The 22,909-nt window shown below is 38.4% G+C and overlaps 2 protein-coding genes across 3 annotated transcripts; one reads left to right on the top strand and one right to left on the bottom strand.

Annotated features, from left to right (window-relative positions):
- The first annotated feature begins 1,511 nt into the window (after window positions 1-1,511).
- On the top strand, window positions 1,512-12,234 carry LOC105032521 (secretory carrier-associated membrane protein 1). Of its 2 annotated transcripts, XM_073252412.1 has the most exons (13): window positions 1,627-1,871; window positions 5,649-5,714; window positions 5,812-5,928; window positions 6,222-6,284; window positions 7,692-7,725; window positions 7,892-8,014; window positions 8,679-8,741; window positions 8,848-8,941; window positions 9,063-9,108; window positions 9,225-9,292; window positions 11,008-11,056; window positions 11,486-11,551; window positions 11,802-12,234. In XM_073252412.1, the coding sequence occupies exons 1-13, from the start codon at window positions 1,815-1,817 to the stop codon at window positions 11,886-11,888; spliced, it is 933 nt and encodes a 310-aa protein (XP_073108513.1). In that variant the 5' UTR covers window positions 1,627-1,814; the 3' UTR covers window positions 11,889-12,234. The 2 variants fall into 2 exon arrangements, with proteins under 2 accessions (XP_073108514.1, XP_073108513.1); XM_073252413.1 differs by lacking the exons at window positions 11,008-11,056; window positions 11,486-11,551; window positions 11,802-12,234 and adding an exon at window positions 9,423-10,411 and having other exon boundaries at window positions 1,512-1,871.
- A 2,913-nt stretch (window positions 12,235-15,147) lies between these two features.
- Window positions 15,148-21,040, bottom strand: LOC105032513 (BTB/POZ domain-containing protein At5g03250). The gene is made up of 4 exons (XM_010906974.4): window positions 20,703-21,040; window positions 19,402-19,471; window positions 16,676-17,899; window positions 15,148-15,855 (listed from the first exon to the last, which is right to left on the bottom strand). Exons 1-4 carry the CDS (start codon window positions 20,759-20,761, stop codon window positions 15,391-15,393), a joined length of 1,818 nt encoding a protein of 605 aa, XP_010905276.1. The 5' UTR covers window positions 20,762-21,040; the 3' UTR covers window positions 15,148-15,390.
- Between the last annotated feature and the right edge of the window lie 1,869 nt (window positions 21,041-22,909).

Genomic DNA, 22,909 nt, shown 5'->3' with positions numbered 1-22,909 from the left:
CATTCTCGTTAGCGTGCTGAGTCATGACCAATGGCTACGATGATCATTCTGTATTTAGTAGCTATGGTATCTTGTTTATCCTAGAATGCTTCTCAATCTCTCTTTGAAAGTTGGTGAAAAAGTTTGCTGATATCGGCACTCAAAAGAAAAAATGAAAAAGAAAAAAGAACACAGTGGCTGATATAATCATCTCCCCTTAGGATGTGTGCTTTTCCTAACGTTTCATCAAAAGATTGGTTTGGCATCCATGTGTAACAAGTGGGGGGATCTTATTTCCTGCTTTATGCCTACTTCTGTTTACCAAGATGTCTGTTTTATTATTTAAATACTTTGACTTACGGTAGGATCCTCAAATATGCATTCTCGTGGTGCCAAATTTGGGGAGTAAATTGACCTTTTTGCCTTTGAAAAAGTAAAACCAATTAAATCTGTTTGAAAGTGTACAAGTTTTCGTATGCCAACCATATTAAATGTTGGAATTTGAGACCACCAGGGAGAACTTTGAATTTTTTATCAGTACTATTTACGTGTGTGTGTATATGGTCGGAATTTTGGACGAAAACTGTAATTTATACGGTTGTCCATGCTAACAGCCGACGTTCGGTCAAAAATATCGTTCTCGACGGCAATAAAATAAATTAGCGCCCGTTGGTCTTGGGTCTTCAGGTGAATAGTCCTAGTTGCGACCAATGGGAAACAACTAGGAGAAAAATTCTGAATAAGCATCTGGTTGTCTACTTATAACATGCTTTCGTATTTCTAGAATTGGATTAGGCACCAAAATTCCGTTAGGTTACAGAATTCTGAGACGTCTATTAATTTCTAGAGAAAAAAGGGGAAAAAAATTCAAAATGTCAGCTTGGTAGTGGAGTCTTCTGAATTTATGATGTCAAGGAGAATGCAATGAGGAAAAGTATAACTTGACAAAATTCGGTACTATATTTTTGCTAAAAAAAAAATTTAATTCTCTACCTATTACTGTTGCAAAAGGAAAAATAAGTCTACAGGGAATTGTTGGTAATACATCTAACGGAAAAATTGGGTTTTATTATTATTATTATTTTTTCTGAGGCAAACGGCAGCTGAGGAGCAGCCATGGTAATATAATTTTTTTCAAAATATTTTTTTTTCATTGTAGATGTACTTTGATTGCTATAACATGTCAGTAATTCTGCAGCATATTAATATGATATTTACTTTCAATTTTTTCAGTTTAAGCAGAAAACAACGTCCGACAAGAATTAGCATTTACGCATACCATGAGAATCAACAATTATATAAGTTCTTAAAATAAAATAATATTATATGTTATTTTTTAATTGACCAGAAAAAAAGGGCAATATCTAAAATATTTCTCCAATATCCTACGCATATTTGCCGCCAAGCGCGGGTCCGTCCCTGTGTCAAGTGTTTTTTCTCTATCCCCGTTACCAAACCGCCGTAACTAAACGCCGCAAGGCCCAATATTGCATTAAACCCCCCGTTTGCAAGCTGCAAAGCCAAGGGCCAACTCCCATCCGTGGACGGTTGTTTCCGCTGAAAGGGGAAAAGCCCCGCCCCCAACCCTCAAAAAGTTTCGACTTATTTACCAAACCAAAACTAATCGGTATAGTCGCCTTCGAAAATTCCCACCTAAACCCTTCCGCCCCCCCCCCCCCCCCCACCCTCGCGTCCTTTCTTCGTTCCTTCCCTCCCTCTCTTTTATTTATTCTATCTCGGTTCTCCTTCTCCGGCGGGATCTCTAGATCTTTTTCCTTTTTCTTCTTCGTCTCCGGAGAGATCGATCCCTTCGGTCGTAGGAGGGTTACGATCTCATGGCGGGTCGTTACGACAGCAACCCTTTCGACGAGGAGGAGGTGAATCCCTTCGCGGTGAGTCCCTTCTCTATTCTCGACTCCAGTTGCGTTGATCTGTATCTCTCGTGTCTCGTATGGACTCTTCTTGCTTTGTCCTTTCGGTTTCGGTTTCGAGTTGTAGATCAGAGAAGAATCGACTAAGTTAGGGCTTCGCCGACCGGATCTGGGAAAGAAATTACTCCAGAGATTGTAGGATTTTCGAGGATCTAGACGTCGGGGTTTCATGGAACCCTAGGTGTAATTTCTACGTAGATTGTGTTAGATCGGGTTCTACGGAATCGATTATCTGCAGTATGATGGGCGGGGACTAAGATTGATATCTTCTTCTTTTCCTCCTTTCAGGTATTATTTTTGTTTGATAAGATTTCCTGTGGTTAGGCCTTGGGATTTTTCGACAGCATAGTTTGTCCTTTTTAATTTTAGCAACCGAGCAGATAGCATAGCAACTGCAGTGCTTTTAAAGATTTGATCAATAAACATTGGTTGCCTGGTGGAAAAAAGTCAAGAAGTAACACCATGAATGTCTAGGAGAATACAATGAGGATGACTGTCTGGCTATTGTGTTTGGGTTCTAAATTGGGGTCCATGGATACAAGGGCACTTGTGTATGCCAAGCAGTGGCAATTTCTTTCTGTAGGCGGTGTCTTAAGACATGTACAAACAAAAAGTTTGGAGCCTGACATGCGGAACGCACTATGAGCATTTGCTAACTTGTTGTCATCAGTCTGTTTATGATCTGACAAAGCATTATCTACTGTCAACTAATACATTGGATCATAAATATCCTAATCATAATTTACTTCTGAAGGCATTCTTCTTGACTTTGTTATGATTTCCTTATTGATTCATTTGAGGTCTTTCATGTATGCTGGAAAATAACATTGGAATTTTGGTTGCTCTTTCATAAAGTTGTTTAAATATGATTTTCCCCATGAAGTTACTATGAGTGTTCCAAGTCATGGTTTTGAGTAAAAGCGATGAAGTATTTAGTAGTTTACTGGCTCAAAGAGGGAAAATCCTGGCAACTGTTAAGAGCCACTTGGTTTACATTATAAGATCATCATGAATCATGACCTTTTTTTTTTTGGTGAAACAGGGCATATGTTGCATAAAAGAAACCTGTTACAGATGAGCAGAACAGACCCAGCCCAGAACTAGAAATACATGTGTCAACACCCTAGCACCCAACACCGAACTTAAGACTCCCACTCAGTACACAGAAGAGATAGAGACACCTTATATAAGCAACATGAAACCTGCATAGAATGCAGGATAAACCCATAAGAAAAATACAAAGAACCTGAGATGTACAGAGCGAAATCAATACAAAGAGAGTAAAGCGACCTGGGAACTATGATATAGATAACTGACAGCAGCATCAATCCCATAGGCTGAAGTTGTAGATAACAAAGGCATGCAGAAGACTGTAAAATAGATAGCAGATGGCGGCGGCAACAAGCCCTGAGGCCAAAAGTATAATAGCAACAGTAAATGCAGAAGACTGTAAGATCATCATGGCCTTATAAGTTCAGCACCTCGGTATATAGATTTTCCCCCTTCCCCTTCCATGTGTTCGGAGGACCAAATTAGTGAAAACTGGAAGCTGAGGAGGGAGATTACCCAAAGAAAGCTGATAGGACATGTGCATTAGTGTTTTCCTAAATGCCTCCCACAATGTGCATTTCAAAATGCTGGTTCATAGGCTTGAAGCTTGTATTAGCTCATGGTACCCAAAATTCTGCAGGTATGATTTATCCATTCTGGGCACTTGATGCACTGATGTCAACAATGTTTATAGAGATGATAATTGGTGGTCACATTTTAGCCTTCTTGGTTGTATTGTGTTTATGTGCTCTCATTACGGAATATCTATGATGTATGTTCAATATCGATTGTGTGACAATACGTGCTATTGGTGCCTTGCCTCTCCAAGACTGTTGATTGGTTCTTTTCTGGACCATAAAAACTGATTTGGAAATTGGAACACTAATTTGCTTGATAAAGCAAAACTGCAATCTGCAGCGGTCAACTTGTACTATAGTACCTAAAGAAGATGCCTAGGTAGTTTGTATTTGAAATATTTAAAATATAAATAACTTAGTAAAGAAAAATAGAGGGCGAGCATTAGCACAAGGGCAAGGTTGTTCTATCATGACTGGGAGGTCATGGGTTTGAAATATGGAAACTGTCTTTTCGCAAGCAGGGATAAGACTGCATACATTTGACCCTCTTCAAACCCTGCAATAGTAGGAGCCTCGTGCAATGGGACTGTCCTTCTATTAGTAAAGAAAAATAGATAAATAAGGAAAAAACTTATAGCAAGGGCGGTAGTGGAGGAGAAGTGGAGGGCTGCATATCTTGGTCTTAGGCTTATGCAGGCCACTTGGGAACCTATGTTGCAGCTAATCCACAGATGGGAGTGCTCTAGACTGCAGGGCAGCCAGGAGGCCACATGTACATAGACATTGCTTTTTTTTAAACAGTGATCAAAAGTCAAAACTTTCATTAGCTTGTAGTTTTCATTATAATCTTCAGTTGCAACAAAATCGCTTGAGATATGTGGAAGTAAAACATGTTAGCATTTTGTTATGTACTGGTGAGAAAAATGGAGCCTTCTTGCAAGTTGTCCATGCAGTGGAGAGTCACTTGGGCACAAGAGAAGGTGAAAGTTTCGGGTCTCCTTTTTTTTTTTTTTTGAAGAGATTTGATATAATATGTAATTTGGTGCTGGCACAGCTTGCCATTTGATAATGACAAAATAGAATTTGGTGATCACGAGGTTTTACAGTATGGCAGTTGCATTAGAAGGAAAGTACCTTTCAAAGTCTTGAAAGGAAATGCAATGACATGAATAACTAACTGATTACCCTACTTCATTTATCTAGGGAAGACTTGATGACTTACATGGTGTAATATCCATTCATTTGTGGTTATAGTCTTTTTTTCTAGCTTCATCAGGCAGATAGTAATTAGTAATTATTTATAAGAATTAAGTTGATGTTTTTCAAAGTGTTGCATGGATACGAATACAATGATCTAGACTCAAACATGTATCCATGCTTTTGACTTGACAAGAAAAAAAATACAGAGGTATGTAGGACAACATATAATTTTTTCTAAATTTATATTTATACATTTAAACATCATTTATTTAAACATTAAATAGAACATTGTTTATTAAGGTCTTTTAGTATGCATGTTTATCATCCAAACTTCTTAATTAACTTAAAGGATATAAGATAATATTTTTTGCAAAGCTACTTTCAACATCTGCATCTTGACCAAGTTTTGGAAAACAACAAACACTCTTTTATAATGTCAAAGTGGAAGGTCATAATCATTGCTGAAAGAGTACCATTCTCCACCTATTTTTAAAACCTGCAACTTTGAGAAAACTGTAAATGTCAAAGTGTCTAACATGTATTCAAGTTGGATACCATACCTAATACATTTTTTTGGAGTTGGATGCAATTGCCAGGTAATAGATCTTAGTATTATGTTGGGCTTTTTTACCCATGTAGGCAATGTTAGTTGGGTTTTATGCTCATTTTGGCTGCATTGGTACACGGACCAAACTTGAAGCTTTCAAGTAGTTGCTTGTTAGTTATGAAGATGTTAAGTGTGTCTTGAAGGAACAACAATGGGAAATTGTAGAATATGAAATGTAATTCTCAACTTGGTTTTATCATATCTAGAGTTCTGGTCTCTTTAACCTTGCAATATAGTATGAACATTTAATATGTTGAAATATACTGGACATGCATTCATTTTTTGTGATGTTACCTGTTGCAGGACCCAGCAGGTCGTGGAAAAGCAGCTGGACAATCCAGTTATGGTGGTGGTCCATTCTACACAACAGTAAGTTTATCATAATCATTCATCCTGTATTACCTATCTGATTGGATGAGGAAATGCAGAACCTGACTCAATATGCATGAATTTGTCAATGTTCCAGCGCCCAGGAAGTGTTCCTCCTGCTTTAAATTCCAGGCTTTCGCCACTTCCTCCAGAACCTGCTGATTTCTACAATGATCGCAGTGCAACAGTTGACATTCCTCTTGATACAGCTAAGGTAAGTGGTATATGTATTTACAGATACATGTCAGATTGATGATGCCAAGAATAGTACCTTAACAGTGGACAAGGGTTTCTATCCAAAAGAAAAGAAAAGAAAAAAAAAAATAAAACAAACAGTGGACAAGGGTGGCTAGGCACCTATTAGCCATGCTTTTGTATAGCATCTGGTATTCTGGTTCTAAATCTTAAACATCAATAACCTTTATTTATACTTATGAATGTATGTATTTTCCATGCTAGCAGACATAAGGAGTTGAGTTTATCATATGTTTCCTTCTTTTCATGTAGGATCTTAAGAAAAAGGAAAGGGAACTTCAAGCCAAGGAGGCAGAATTAAATAAGAGGGAAAAGGTAAATTCCAACTTGAATTACGACAAATAAAAATGTTGTGCATGGTTTTGAAACTGTTGTCATGCTCTGTCCTGTATGTGGTTCTCTTGCGCCTCTTAATTGTTTCTTTTATATTGCAAACAAAAGACAAGGCATTTGCTGTAGATCTATAAACAGTTCTGCATGTTTAATATGTTGCTCTTAATGACTTATATATACAGTTCATGCAACTCTAGAGGAAGTAAAAATGCATTCCTAGATGAATACTATTTTGAAACTTCCATATGTTTTGGCATTGACTTAGAGTCAAACAGCTAAATTGACAATATGAAGCTAAAGAAGGCAAAATAGAAATTTTCAATAGAAAAAGTTTGAAATATAGTGACATTAACACCGTTCCATGCTTGGTGATAATTAAGTGTATATATGTTATAACACGATTCCATGCTTGGTGATAATTAACTGTATACTTCTTGAAGCAAATGATATTAGTTAGTATGTGTCTGTATAACAGAGTGCGATGAAGTAATTAAGCTATAAAAACCTTGACAAAGTCTCAGCAAATTTTTATGAAATTAATCCACTCGCTGCCATGGCATTCTTGATTTTAATTGTCATCTCTTTATACACAGTCTACCAGAATTCCCATGCCTTTTTTTTAATTTGTTCATGTGAAGGTTACATTATTTTTGTGAGAGAAACATCTCAAACTTTTAAGCTTTTCCACCGCCCTGGAAGCTTTGATGTATGAAAAGTAGAAAACCAAGTGAGGATTGTTGATGGATATTACATTGACAGAACTATATAACTATACTGATTTGTTTTGAATCCTTGAACTGCTTTGTATGGGAAAGTAGAAAACTGAATTATCTCAATCCAAAACATAGCTGCCACTGAATTTTTGTAAAGTTTGATACAGGAAATTTATGAAACTGACTTATGTCAATCCAAACATTGAATTTCTGGCAACATGGTGATGTTTTTGTCTATTTAAATTATTTTCATAGGTTTATGTGTGTGTCTGTATGATGAACCTTCCTGCACATGTACAGTCAGGATATTATTGAATTATATACTTATGTGATTTCTCTTAAATAGTAAAGAGGAGATTGTAGTTATATTTTTTTTTGTTGCATGATAGGACCACGTATCTCTTTTTCCAACTTTCTTTTATGCAGTCATAGAGGTTTGCATAGATAATCTAGGCATTGTGCTTTTTTTTTTATTTGCCTTGTCATGCTAAGTTATCTGTAGAACTAGCATATTATGCAGGCTGAGTTGTGCATATATATGAAAGAAGATTCAGAAGAAGAATTGTCTCTTTGTTTTATTTTTTCGGAACTGCTGGTCTGCATGTTGTCCAGATTGTTTTCTGTCAATGCGCCAGAATTTTTTTGCTTACTCTTTTATCTTATTTGTGGTATATAGGAACTAAAACGGCTGGAAGAGGCTGCATCCAGAGGTAATATTTCATTGTGTTGTTAATTATGAAATAGACTGATTTGAGGATATCTTTGTTGTATCTTATTCAGCAAGTCCCTCTTCTTTTTACTTGAGCAGTTGAGTTCTTTTGATCATTAAGAAGCTAAAGTAAAGGGAGTGTCATTATAGCCTAACTGTTTTTGCAGCTGGTATTGTTATCGAGGAGAAAAATTGGCCACCTTTTTTTCCCATTATTCATCATGATATTGCAAATGAGATACCCATCCACCTGCAGAGGTTGCAGTACTTTGCATTTGCATCGTTGTTAGGTAACATTTCCTCTTCTTTCATGGATAATATCCTTTCTCATTTTTATATTTTTACCCTTTTTCTTTTTTGTTTTTTTGGTGGGAGGGGGTGGGGGACTTTGAGACCACCTGTTTGCTTTACTTCCGAAAGACTGTTGGACATTGCATCTTTCTCTCGGTATTTCATCATTGCTCCGAAACTTAGAACTGGGAGGGAGGACCTTCTAGTTAATCATACTGGTGTGAAATTATTTTTTTGTGCCATTGTGATCTTAAATAATAGAAACTCTGAAGGCCAACTTTGTATGCTAAATTACATATTGAACTTCCAACACTGCCAAAGCTACTGTAAAAGATCTTTTAGAAACATCAATTATTGTCTTTTACATCCTTCTTGGCCATAGCTGTTGTTCAGTAACTCGATCTGTTGATAGATAATCCTCATCCATGTCTAGTTTTACGTTTAGACCGAATTGGGCAGGTTTGGATCTTCTGTTATTTGCAAAGCGTGCAAGGCGGCTGGTGGGGAATGTGATTGGGGTGGTTTTGAGGGGTAATGCAGAGAGATAGAGAGGAAGGGAGAGCTAATGAGGAAGTGCCAACTGGTGTGAATCATACATGATATGCATAAAATGAATATGATGATTATTTAAATGAGAATACTTTCTACTTGTATCTTGTGCAGGATTGACTGCATGTCTTCTTTGGAATTTTGTAGCAGTTACAGTGGCCTGGATTAAGGGGGAAGGTATGTTTGATGAGACTGGCCATGGCCAGTATGTGCTCGACTAAATTACTTTTGCCATGGATGTTATCGTATCAAAAGAAGCTGATTTAGCTTGTGTAATTTCTAGGTGTAAAAATATGGTTCCTGGCCATCATCTACTTTATTTCCGGTGTCCCAGGAGCATATGTTTTATGGTATCGGCCTCTGTATCGTGCCATGAGGTATTATCCTTTTTTAAGATCAGTTTAAGAAGTTTTCAACCTTTTATTTGATGTATCAAAACTTCTTTGATATTATAGATTGTGGACTTTTATGCTTTCATGGCATTTGCATATCTTGTAGGACCGAGAGTGCTCTAAAGTTTGGAAGGTTTTTCCTGTTTTACCTGGTAATAAATGTTTTCTATGCTTGATTGCAATATAAAGAGGGTTTCCTGATTTATCATATGTTCATTGATAAAGATTACTGAGTTGCCTTACTTCTTGTTCCTTTAATTTGCAACAGCTTCACATAGGTTTCTGCATCTATTCAGCTGTGGCTCCTCCAATAATATTCAAGGGGAAATCTTTGACGTAAGTTCCTCCTCTGATGCCTAATACTACGAGAAAAAAATGAATGTCTTGAATTGTAACCATAGTTAACTCAAAGTCTAGTTGCTACTTCAATTCTTTTGTTAATACGTAATAGTTACCATATGTTTAGGTAACTGGGCAAAGTATGTCTGCTATATTCGCTCAAACACTGTGCAAGGCACACTGTACAGACTTTTGCTTCAGATTATGCCCCTACTGTGCTGCAACTTTGAAATGAAAGAGTATATGGCTTGACAGCAATCAATGAGGCAAATGGAATATGATTATAGAAGGGATAAAACATGGAATATGATTGTTAAATTTGTGTTTGAAGAGTTTTATTAATCTATTATGCTGTGTTAAGCAAATTCGCGTGACTGGCCATCAGATGTTCGGTGCACTGCCTCATGGTCCCACATGACAAAGAAAACCAATTTGTTTTGATAATATATATTCGGATCTCCTGTGTAAATATGTGAATTTTACATGAGCATAAATTGATCTCACATGAAAGGGCTAAGGAGCTTTTAGAGCAAGATTACTGCTACTAACTGGGACCTTGCTGGAATGCTGATAAAAGTTGGACTCTTTGGCTTCCTATAAAGTTAACATAGATTCCAACCAAAATAGAGAGGGTGGACTCTGTCAGTAGATGTACAATCACAACCATTTATGGTGCTGTTTGCATGCACTGAAGTTGCTTAGTGCTTGCAATTTAATAAATGAAATGGCTTTGCTGGTGACATTGCTTGGCACAAAGAGGATCTTCTTAGTGGTACTGGCTATTTTTAATGAGACTTGGAAGAGATCAACCTTTCTGTGGACGATGGGAATGAAGTTCAATAATTAAATGATGAAGGTAAATGAGTGTTTAAGTGTAAAGAAATCTAACTTCTTACAATAGCAATATGTGAAGTGTCAGACTTCACATGGTAATGGAGATTATTGTATTATTCTGAATTGATGGGTCTTTATGTAAGTTCAAGGTTTCTTAGTTTCAAATATTCAACTGCACATTTCGGATGGCTTGTAGAGATCTGCTGATGAAAGTCTAACAGTCTTTGGAGGAAGTTAATAGCAAATTTATGTCAATAGGCATTTGAAAGCTCGATTCAGTAGGTAAAGAGCTGTGGAATCTGTTTCTGCTGTTTGGTAAGAGATTTGGTTGGAAGAAAACTTATTTTCTTCAGTGTGATGGATCTTTCGATTTTTCAGAAACAAAACTTTTCGCTTGTCTTTTAAGGTTCTCATAACATGGGTTGGAGGGGTGATCAGGACTGTTGCCAACTCTTAAATCAATGGGGTTCAGATGCTTTGTGCTGGGCAGGCTCGAGTTTTGATAGTAGCGTTTCTGCCATATTTGGACCTTTATATATTGGTTTTCCAAGTATCCAGGCACGAGTTTGCAGCCTTCACTTGACCAGAAACTCAAGGGAACAATACTCCAGAGAAAGTGAAAGTTATTTGTGCAAAGGCGTGGCTTACTTTGACATCTCATTGTTTTGGACACAAAAAAGAAAGTTAATAAATTTTGAACCAGTCTGATTTATGTTAATATTTCATTAAATGTGGAAGATTATGACTATTTCTAATTTACAACCTTCAAAAGGGAAGTCTATCTGTCACCAACACCTGTAGAAAACTCGTTGCAGAATTTCCCCATCAATTTTTATTGGTTGCTAACTCATTATTGTTTTTGTTTTTCTCTGTTACAGAGGTATTTTACCAGCGATAGACCTTATCAGCGACCATGTTTTGGTTGGGGTAAGTGAGGTTTTATATGAAATATGCATAGAATCAATAATATATTGTATTCTAGAAGAACGTGTTTATTGGATTAGACTCTAAATGGTTTTTTTGTTCTCCTAAAAGAATGCTACGTGATATTGCTGACTATCTTAGCTTCACAGTCTGGTTCTTGCCAAATTTCCACTGTGTTAATGTGAATTGTGGGGGTTTCCACCATCAGCTGCATGGGCAGACAGTATTTGCAGGTTCCACCTAGCACAAACAGTTAATTTCTGCCCATGGGTCTGATGCCCCAGCATGCTACTCCATATTGCATGACGGGCTTCTAAGCATCGCCTGTGTAGTTGGCAATTTTTGTAAAGTGATGATTCCTGTTACACTTTTAATTTCAGTTCTCCTGATCCTATTAAAGCCTCATCTGACTTTGTACTATTTTACCTGTAGATCTTCTACTTTATTGGATTCGGGTTGTTCTGCGTTGAATCACTTCTCAGCGTTTGGGTCATTCAGGTCTCTTTTCATGCTCATATATGCAGAATTCACCAGTATTTGAAATATTTTTCAAAATCAATTAGTTTCATGCTGATTGCTGCCCTTGTTTATTATTGAGATTATGATAAAATGATTATACTGGGGAGATATTACTTTTTAAATATTGTATTCTGAAATGGTGTAATCTTTCATCAGAATGTCATATTTGAATTGGAAAAGGGATTTTTATCCGTCTCATTATGTTTTTTCTCTCTCATTCAACTCGCAGCAAGTATACATGTACTTCCGAGGGAGTGGAAAAGCTGCAGAAATGAAACGTGAGGCAGCTCGGGGTGCTATGAGGGCAGCAATATGATGCACATACTTGAGATCCTAGGTTCCAGGGCTTCTGTTAAGTGGAAGATGAGATATACCATTGAAAAAGGCAGATGCAGACTGATCGATCTGTTGCTTCATTTCTTCTCAGAAATTAGGTTTGAGAATTTATTAGGTGTCTGACCTCCAATATACACCAGCATACGCTGGTTGCCATTTTTGTATTTTACAGGGGAGATGTACAGCTTCTTTGAAGGATTACTTACTGCTCGTGTTTTACCCAGCTATATTCGTTTTTGTGCGATTGTGCTATCAGAAACAGTGTTGGTAATATCAGTCAATAATATTGATAAACCCTCAATGATAAGTTGTCTTCAATATGGCAATGCCTGCATTGATTTCATGGTGTGGTATTTCATGGCCTGATCCTTTTCAAGAGAACGGAGACTGGCACCCTTTTTGGTACTTTTTGATGGTGAGTTTATGGTACTTTTTGATGGGGCATTTAACCATTGCTGCTTTCTCTGTTGGGGACTTTAGTTGCTTGGTTTCGAAGCTACCATGTTTACCGAGCACTGCTGAGAGACGACGTGGAGAAATGTTTTGTTCGTACCATAGACTTCTTTTTGTATCATGATTATTGATATGGGGGATATTTTTGTTTGATCTCAGTGGTAATCAATTGAGCAATTTCAGTATATCTGATCGTATTATCTCGCGTATGGATAAACTGAAAAGATGATCTTGTTCTAAGAATATCATTGATGGTTATGTGTTCTCGGTCATAATCATACCTTTAAAACGATAATAACAATGAGTCAACATGAGTAGCTATTATTGTGCATTTAGGCATGATGAGAATTCTTGTTGTATGGTTGATGTATGTCCTCAGTAACAGCATCTTACTCTTATCGGATCGGTAGGGGCTTCTTAGCTCTCATTCTCTCCTTCTTTCCCTTTTCTGCTATTCTTCGAATCCTGAATTACTCGAGTGCTGGGGGGCTCTCTGCTGAAAAATTTCAATAAAAGAACTTTGTTGCAGGTCCATTTGCTAATTAAAGAATTATAACCGCTACATCTTTGAGTCCATGCCGCATGTTGGGATAAGATCGATCTCATCTTGATCTTATCAATCTTAGCATGACCTCAGAGTACAATGGCAATAATAATAAGGTGATAAACTCACAACTTTGAAAACCCACCATCAAAGTCTTCTGCTTGCATGACCAACATTTTCAATGATCATCAGCAGATTGCATCAACTCTCAAATCGTTACCATTAAAACAGTTCACTCATTCTCTAATGCTCAATCTGAATAAATAGTTCGTTAGCCGGGAATGTTGTTGGAAAAATAGCCTTTCAGTTTCTCCGACGGCCATTACGTCATTTTCTTTATTTATGTTTCTTTTCTTTTGCGTGTGTATGCTTCTGGATATGCGCGATACCACAGAAACGGGCCTGCACTTCGGCTGTCTGCTGTGATGGTACGCTACCTGGTCGATGCTGAGGCCTCTCGCTATCTCGGTCACACACCAATCAGGCGCTGTAAAGTGGAGAGGGTACCGCGCGAATTTGGTAACACGACACGTGTCTGTCAAGCTCTCCATGCGTGTTATGACAGTTAAGAACCCTCGATCCTGCCGACTAAAATGCCCTTAAGCGGTTGTATCCACGGAAGCGATGCGCGCATCCAACGCCGCACATTTTTTTCGGTTTGCCACGAATATGAACGATAAAAACGGGCCAGATCGAATCGCCACTTGCGGCGGTCTTATACGGACCCTTGGATCCCTGTGCCTCCTCTACGCTTTGAGATTCCCTCACTGTAAGGCTCGTCTGTGTTATTGTCGTACTCACTCGCACCACATGGTTTGCCTTATCCCGTAGGACCTTGTCCGTGAGAGGGTGGCAGGCGCTGTGCGTCCCCGGAAGCTTGGCATCCGAAGCCCTCATACGCTATGTTCCATTTCGTGCACCTGGGATTAATTACAGGCAACTAATTCAAAAATCAAGGTTTCATTGACTCTTTTATGCTGCTTTTTCCCCACATATTATAGGAAAAATTCTGGTTGTTTATATTTGATTGTCATCGGTGTTGGTAGCATGTCTCACTCCTAAGTCCTAAGGCGTAGGAGATGCATGAGATATGGCCATGGCTTATCATCTGCTCCCCGTCTCTAACCTCCCATCATTGCTAGTCCGTTTAAGCACTGAACCTACTTCCATCCTGGAAAATAATATCTCATGTAACGATAAATTTATAATTTTTTATTATAAAATATTTATATACAATGTAATTTGCTTCTTCTTCTTCTTCTTCTTCTTTTTCCTAAACAGTAAATACTTCCGTTTAAGCAACTAGTAATAGCTGCAAATTACTTTTAAGAAAAAAAAAAAAAAAGAATGTCCTTCCTGCAACCGAAACGCAGATATAATGATTATTATGTTAAATGTTTTATAAGATAAGTGCGGCATGGAAGACGCAACGGCAATGCACCATGAGTGCAACGGCTCTGAGCTTCCTCTTGCTGTACTACTGAATAGTTGTACGTTCGGAAAAGGAAAAAAAAAAAAAAAGAGGAAAGAAAGAAAATATTCAATAGGAACACAGACAAGCTCACAAAAAATTGATATGGATGGCATAGTCGTAGTTTTTAGACGAATGGCGAGCATTTTGGTAACTCCATCACTTTATATAGCTTGCCCCTCGCTCGTCTCTAACTCACACGACTCATCCAGCATTCGGGGGGAGAGAGAGAGAGAGAGAGAGAGAAAGAGATGGCGGGACCAGCAGCGGGGAGGCGGGGTGTGATCGGGAGGAGGAGTCGGACTCTATCGAGCCGTCCGATTCCGAAGCGGGGGCAGGTGAAGGTGGCCATCGCGGTGGGGCTGGCCCACTCCGTCGCCGCTTTGTTCGCCCGGGCTCCCGTCCCCCGACTCACCCGGGCCTCTTCCTAACGCCAATCTCTCGCTGGAAAGATGGGGAGGGGGAACCGCTCATCCTGTCACTCCAAGTGGCTCTTCCTAGCTTGCAAAGAGACAAGAATACTTTTTGCTCGGTTCCTTAAGAAAGATCCAGCTATTTATTTCGGTTTCTAGTTTTGCGAAATTTTGTTAGTTAATTCAGTCGCTGTTAGATGTAAAAGAAAATGATACATATATATATATATATGCATAAAGAGATCGAGCCTCCCCTTTCCAATATCGGAATTCTTTATCTTATCCAAAGTTCTTCATATCTTCTACTGCAATGCAAGGAGCATCTTCTTGTTTGATGCATGGGAAGCTGGGGATGTAACAATAGAATCTAAACGCATTGGGATGCCATGATCCTCTCTAACATCTTATTAAAATCCAGACCACAAAACTTGATCAACAACACAATAAATTACAACCTGTCTTCCTAGCCTTAGTTACAATGAACGTTATCGACAATCGCTAGCTATCTAGCTAGAGTAAAATCAACAAAGATATATAAGAAGTCCCTAGAAAGAGAACACATCAATTTTTTATCTCTATGACCAGCTGTAATCATAGGGACTTATTTGGCATGCAATGTGGGTTGTGACTTCAATCCAAATCCAAACTTCTTGGAGAAAATGTTCCATCCACTTTTTGGCTTCCCAAGCTTCTCAATTTCCTGCTTCATGCTTAGACACTCCTTCTCAAGCTCTGAAACTCGCAGCCTCATATCCTCAACACCCACTTTATGGTCATTCTCCTTTTGGTCCTGCATGATTTCGGCCTGCATTGTTCCATCATTGTTCTCTGGGAGCATGGTATTCCCATGAGGGGCGTGGGAGTTCTCCATGTTGTCGGAGACGAAGAACCAGCCGGCAACCGAGGTTCGTAGACGAAGCTGCTCGAAGAAGAGAACTTGAACGACCACCCGAAGGGGTAGTCTTTCATTCTGGGCTGCATGGGTGCAGGCCTCCAAGGAGAGCTTCTGGCAGTTCATGAGCTGGCAGAGCTGCTCGCGTTCGGACTCTGTGAGCCCTGGGTGGGACTACATGCATACAAAACCAAAAAAGATGGTAATCATATACCATGCAGAGTGACTCTTATCAATTGTAAGGGTAAAAAAAAAAACAAAGAAAAGGTATGCTTGTTCAATGAGATTGATTGCTAGTTCAGGGGATTTATCAAAGGGCTTGGCTGGGTCCATCGGGCCACATCAAAGCTCAACTTCATCATAAAAGCTAGTCTCGCACAGTTCAGAAACCAGATTTCCGGCATGATTTTAAACTTACATTAACAGATAAAAAAGACTTCCTTTCAATTGAAGAAAACTAGGACATATATCATCTGTTAATCTTCATTTGCACCTTAAACAATGCCAAAGGACTTTCATTTTCTAACCAATATACTAACTATAAAAATAGCATGTCTTTTCCAGCTACAAACAAATTCCAAGAATCAAATAGGAGAGTAATCAAGTTTTCAATAGCCGTGACACGTTTTTATTTTTTTGAGAACTAGGATGTGAGAAATCCTGGCCAAATCAAGGTGAGGCCTGGAAATGAACCCAATTCTTTGGTGCCAACCTCCAAAGACTTTTACCAACCGCACTAATTGACACCCCTGATGGTCATGATCTGGTTTGCCAGGAAGATGGATGTGCATTAGAGAAAACGGATGACAATTTACTGGGAGGTCAAAGAACACAATGTTCATGTTCTTCCTACGAAGTCTGTATGTGTATATATGCAACCACACGAACATACATGCAAGTGTGTGTGGCGTGCAAGAGTGCATGTGAACTGAAAAATGATAAAGTCTCCAGTAGAAGAATGTAAAAGTTTAAATTGGTTATAAAGAATTATCACCTTAAGATATGTATCAATAGCACGATATATCCCATCATCTAAAGGTCTGGCATAATCAGGAATGGCAGCTGCCAGTGACTGGAACTTGGGCAGCTTCAAATTAACATCTGGTGCAACTTCGGCAAGATAACCATCAACAAGTTTTGCTACAATGGTCATTGGTGTCAATGAAGGGGATGAGGCCATCAATTGTCCCTCATTCAAAATGCTAGGAGAAGTTGCAAGCATTGATTGGTCCATCAACATGAAGTGATCAAGGATTCGCTGGACACAATCAATGTCATAGATAGTTTCAACTGAGTAGCCCACATTTGGTATTAAAAGGTCTTCCAATGCAGCTTCATCCAACTGGGCTCCTATTCTTTTCTCCAGATTTTCCCTGCACAAAGGACTTGCATGTAAGATCATTGCAGTACGAAGCATGCTGAGCAGAAACTTTGTTGAAGTAACACCCTTTTTCATGGGCAGCAATCCAATGATCTCTTCAAGGAAGACCCTCTGATCGCTTTCTGATGGTGATGAAACTGATGCAACTGGAGTTATACGGGTTGTGCCATCACGGAAGCTTGAGTTCCTTCTCAGGCATGGAAGGAACCTCCTTGCATAAAACATGAGCGCTCTGGCAACATTATCTGGTTTCATGCCTTTAGCTTCCACAGCCAAGATAAGCCTCTTGAATAGCGGAAGACTCAGGAAAGAAGCATCCTCATACCACCAATTGGTACCAGTGGATCTTGGGGTCTCTTCAGCAACTATTCCATTCCACAAAGAACTGCTTCCTGGGCTCTTCATGGAAGTGCATCCAACCACAGACCAACCAAAATGATTTGGATCAGCACAAGCTTTAGATGCCAGTGAGTTGAGGCATCTTGAGACGATGTGAAGCTCTTCTGCATGGGAAAGAACACTCTCGCATGATTCCAGAGCTTTGATTGTATCTTTCCAACCATTAAAGACTTCATCAAGGAAGTGCTCTGTCTGTAGAATAAGATTTCCACCTACATAATCTTCGGTCATGAGTAGGTACTCAGCAGCGCAGCGCAGACAGACCACATTGAGAGCATGCAGCTCTATCTTTACATCATAGCAAAATTTTGCTACAAGCTCAAAAGCCTTGGCACCACCAGGAATGTCATGAAGCTGCAGAACACAGGCTTTTCCATCCTCACCATGAAATTCACTAATCATTTTTTGCAGTAGCCCACTCCTATTAATCAATGGGAACTGCAAGAATTCATGAAAAATATTATGCTTGTTATAGACACAAACAATTCATCGAGAAAAGATAGCAAACAGATTGTTAGTTTATATCGCTTTTTGCAAAAATGATGAGTGTATTAAAAACAAATTGTATATCTTTACTTTAGACTTTATCAAGTCAGGTTCTTTACACACTGATATGTGCCATGGCACATTTATGGTCACGCATATATAATGAACTAAATGAAGCCTCCTGCAGCAATTTTCTTTTTCCAATTTGACAAGCTAATCAAATCATAATATATTACCACTTAAAACCTACAAGCATCTGCATGCTGATAAATCACAACAACATCATGTAATGTTTTACGAAGGGCCATTTCTAAGTGCAATAGTCTGGTTGAATAATAGACATCATGACAAGGTATGAATATACTGCCAAAGAATTTTAAAGGAGATAACTAGTTCTCATTTGAGGATGAAAAGACTCCATATAATGCAGATTGAGCATATGATAGCTATAATGAGATTGCTTTCGATCATTTTTCCTTAAGAAGAAATAGTTGCACTTTCTAACAAAGCAGAACTTGCACCACCTCCCCACATACAAAAAATAGAGAATTAATAAAATAGAGGAACTTTATGAGATACAAAAGTTGGATCTGTGTAGCTTATGTATTTGCAATCTCCATCTGTTATATAGAAATCGATACCTCTCAGTTGAAATGTCATTGCATCAAAATCTTTTATAAAATTCTGAAAGAACAGATCAATTCTTTTAAATATGCATGAGAGTTTATGATGTTCTGCAAGATGGACTCTAAAAATGATTTTAGACCGCAAAAAGCTAGAAAAGCTATTACAAATTTATGGATATGTAATGACATATGTTGATAATACACGAAAATTTGGAAGATTTTTGGTTATGGTCTTCATTGAAATAGTATGTCCTTTGCTGGTATTCAGTCTAAGTTACTGATAAGAATTTTTCCACTATAGCGATTAACTAGCGAAAAATGAGAATGTTGAGTTGGATGTATGGCAAAACTAGAAAGGATAGACTAAGAAATGAATATATCAGAGGAGCTGCAAGAGTCGCATAAATTAAGGATAAAGTTACAGAAAATCGAGTCAAATGATTTGGATATGTACAGCAAAGATATGAGGAGGCACCTATAAGAAAAGAAGAGAAAGACCTAAATTAATATGAATGGAGGTTGTGAGAAAGGATTTAGAGAAACAGAATAGTAATAGAGGTGATCATTGATAGGAATACTTGGCAAATAAGGATTCAGAAAGTGAGCCCCAAACAGTTGGGAAAAGGCTAGATGATTATGATATGATAGCTAATAACTAGCTCGTCATATCCATCTTACATGTAAAAACTAGATCTTTCCATACTCAAAGTTTCCTTGAAATCATGCCCCTTTTGGTAATTGTACTGCTATCAGCGATACTTGCATAGGTAGGAAAATGGAAACGGCTAAGCATTATATGAAGGCAGTTTGAAAAGCAAAGAAGCAAACCTTGTGGAGATGAAAGGACATTTCTCCTACTTCGACGACAACATCACTTACAAGCTCATTTGTACATTTCCTGCAAGGACAAACAGTACTCCAATGTGAGGATGAATTCACAAGGACCATAACCATAAACCATGAAACTAAGAAATCTGATTTCTTTCATGCTGATTGAAGCTAAGAATATGATAACAATTAACTTGGTTACTTATCAGGATAGTTTAGGACATCATGTTTCTTCATGTTCGATAAATAGCTTTGCATCAATCCAGTCCTTGAATCAGAGGTTCCCTCCACAGGGCAGAACATTGACAACATCCAAACATATTGATCATCCAACAGGATCCTTCTGGTGTTGGAAAATTGTTTATATGTGATCATCTCTCAAATCTCATGATAACCACTACTTGCACAATTAAACATGTGGACTGGGGAGCATGCAGTGTGCACTATGCACACTATTAGACATGCACATAATATTTCTTCTCAGCCTTTGGTTTAATCCAAACCAATTCACTTCTTTCTTGGGACAAACCTCTGGATATCTTTGTCTGGAGAATTATTGATATCCTCTAGACTATTTCAGAGAGCACCTTGATGACTTATACCAAGGTAATACCACAAGCACTTTTAATTACGAGGCACATCACGCTGCGAAGACCAGATGGCAACATGTTTCGGAAGTATGGAAGGAAAGATAATATGTTGTATAACATCAACACTAGTTCGATTTCATAGCTTTGTCCACTTTGACTGGACAAGCATATGAACCACACAACTATGAGCCTCGCATTTCAAATGTCACAATTCCCGTGTATGCTTGAGATGCTATTTTGGTAACGTTTTGTTCATGAACTCGAGAGAGTCAATTCAATGTTTGTCGAAACTGGTCAGAACATTGGTTCGATTTCTGTTTATCCTCTAATCCTCCTTGGAAATCTTCAGAGGACTCTCCATTCCCTTAATTCTCCAGGCTTCTGTCGGATGACGTGAAACATTGGTTCAAAAACACCCCAAATCTTCCCTGTGGCAAAAATGCCGCTAGGAGGACGCCCTTCTAACCTCACAATGTAGCATGCATTCATACTGAGATGTGACCATAATTTTAGAAAAAAAAACCAAAAAAAAATTAAAATTGAAGGTATCTCATCGTAAAAGAAATGCACATCTGAAGTACTGTATAAAAAATTTGGTTTTTTAGGCTTACCTCTGGCTCTTTTTTCACCAAAAGAAAAATACCGTATTCAAAGAGTGTGAACTTTTATTATTAGTAGTAAGCAGAGGAGAATGGATATGGAAAAACGTACCACGTTTGTCCTTCCAGACGGAAGATTTCAGCCTTGGAGCCCAGCTTCATGGTCGCCATCCTTGTCTTTCCTTCCTATTATTTTGAAGTTTTGATTTTTGTCAGGAATGTCATCTCATTCTACGTTCGGTAGAGAAGGAAACGAAGGAATAAAAATAGAGAAGCAACTGCAGCTCTAGGGCTGATCACGCCACATAGAAGAACAAGTATACAGATCTTAAGAAGTGAGAAAAGAAGAGAAAATGTTAAAAGATTAGAGGGGAAAAGGTTATCATAAGATTTCTTGTCTACGTTCGGTTGGGAGGGGTGAGAAAGGAAAGAGCTTAAGAAAGGCCCGAGTCCAATGGGGAGAAAAAAAGGGCGCAGCACCCAATAGTGAACAGCCCGTTCCCTAAAATCCTCCCTGCTGGATTCAACCGGCTTTTCGCTTTTTCGCTCGGTCACATTATTTGGGAGATTGGGCCACCAACCCGCATATTTTCCTTTTGCATGAAAGCAAAAGGCGAGGGCATGCATGCCAACCTAACCTTCGTGCGTGGTACTCCGCAGTTAAAGTATCAAATCCAGAAATTCCCTGGTATAATTGGTACGTACAATATGTTGTGGGAAAACTGTATATAGATACATGGTTTCCTAAATTTCTTAAGACCCCCGTCTACTTCATATAAATCAGCAAATTTTTACCAACTTTGCTCCGTATGCAATTAGAATTTCATAAAATTTTGACAGGAATGTATCTTTCACGAGAGAAAAAAGATTCATCTTCTTTTTGTATGAATTTACTTTTAAGTCATATATTAATCATTTCAAAATTTGCATAAATAGATAAATGAAGAATTTAGAATGCTTCAAGATCCATGCAGGATACAATTCAATGATTGGCACCGCAAAGAAGATCAATTATTCTTTCGCATAAAAAATATAATCCGAACTCTTTTGACAGGGTTACCTAGCGTCCCAATTGATGCTAGTCTTTATCATATGCCATTAGCTAGAGTTTGGATGTTTCATGATGCATGTTTTGTTTCTATGATCAGTATATGTATGAATGGGGGATACATTGCCCATCTATCATCTACATATCTGATGTGCCAAATGTAGCAAGTTGATAAACGAGCAACAGCGATCCATTTCCAAGATGAGCTATATATCATCCATCCAAGCATATACCCTTCTTTGCAAAGCAAAATATGTACGTACCATTGGGGATCCCGACTTCTACCCATGGGATATCCGGCCCCCATTTCTCTGCAAGCCAAGCTGGCATCCACTGATATAGAAAGCGCCGACTAAGATACTGCGGTCCTAGAGTTTCCGTCCCACAACTTTTCTTGATGTTAACAACTCTCATGAATGTTGCATCTCCCCACAACATTATCAGTCTGCTGTCCTGCTTTTGCGTTTATTAACATCCGTCAAAAAAAAAGGAGGAATAAGCACTAAGCACTATAGATATTGTCGAGTCAGCAAAAATCGAAACTGGGTCATATAGACCGATACATGGAACTGAGATTTCTACAATGCCAAAATTATCTTAAGAACTTTAATTCCCATGGATTAAAATTTAAAGAAGCCTTCATTTTTTTTTTTTTTGAAAAGAAAAAAAGCTTTTCCAATTCTTACTGGGCCAAAATCTTGCTCAAGAGTCATCATCAGAACTACCAAATACAATCACAAAGGACAACAATTTAGTTCAGTACGAATGCAGAAAGAACGTATGACTGGGACACCTGTTTGGAATTGGATCATGATACTCTTAAATTAACGACGGAGAGAGATCTTCTCGGTGGTTTAATTAATGTCAAATCTGGCGAGATGAGCAATGGGCATCATTTCTATGAGAAACGACCTCTTCAATGGCCTAAAAAATGATAGTATAGTTTGCAGATGGAAAATATCAAATGGCAAAGCTAAAAAGGTAGCAACAATCAGTAAACATGAAGAAACACCGAGCTGTCAGTATGCATGACAACGTGCTTCCGTGAGTAGAATTGCGCCACGTAGCTTCCAGTTCAGTGAATCCAAGACATGAAGTTAACGAATCCTGGAGTTGTCCCCGCCAACTACGGGATTGGTGGCCAGTTCGTTGCCGCATAGAACCTGTTCGCCAGCTAATAAAACCAGCTTTTAAAAGGTCCTTTGCGTCCTGTAAAGTGGAAGAAAAAGAAGGTTTTTTTTTTTTTTGATAGAAAAAGAAAAAGAAGGTTT

This window comes from Elaeis guineensis, chromosome 2 (assembly GCF_000442705.2).
Source record: "Elaeis guineensis isolate ETL-2024a chromosome 2, EG11, whole genome shotgun sequence".
Taxonomy (NCBI): Eukaryota; Viridiplantae; Streptophyta; class Magnoliopsida; order Arecales; family Arecaceae; genus Elaeis; species Elaeis guineensis.
Note: the sequence above shows the minus strand (reverse complement) of the source record. Positions and strands in the feature narration are given on the sequence as shown.

Bases quoted from the DNA above. Each gene is read 5' to 3' on its own strand.
- LOC105032521 (XM_073252412.1), top strand. From the start codon at position 1,815: ATGGCGGGTCGTTACGACAGCAACCCTTTCGACGAGGAGGAGGTGAAT. The intron at 9,109-9,224 runs GTAATAAATGTT...AATTTGCAACAG, and splicing joins GGTTTTTCCTGTTTTACCTG to CTTCACATAGGTTTCTGCAT. The intron at 11,552-11,801 runs GTCTCTTTTCAT...TTCAACTCGCAG, and splicing joins TCAGCGTTTGGGTCATTCAG to CAAGTATACATGTACTTCCG.
- LOC105032513 (XM_010906974.4), bottom strand. From the start codon at position 20,761: ATGGCGACCATGAAGCTGGGCTCCAAGGCTGAAATCTTCCGTCTGGAA. The intron at 19,472-20,702 runs GTACGTTTTTCC...TTGTCCTTGCAG, and splicing joins CGTCTGGAAGGACAAACGTG to GAAATGTACAAATGAGCTTG. The intron at 15,856-16,675 runs GTGATAATTCTT...GTATGCATGTAG, and splicing joins CTATTGATACATATCTTAAG to TCCCACCCAGGGCTCACAGA.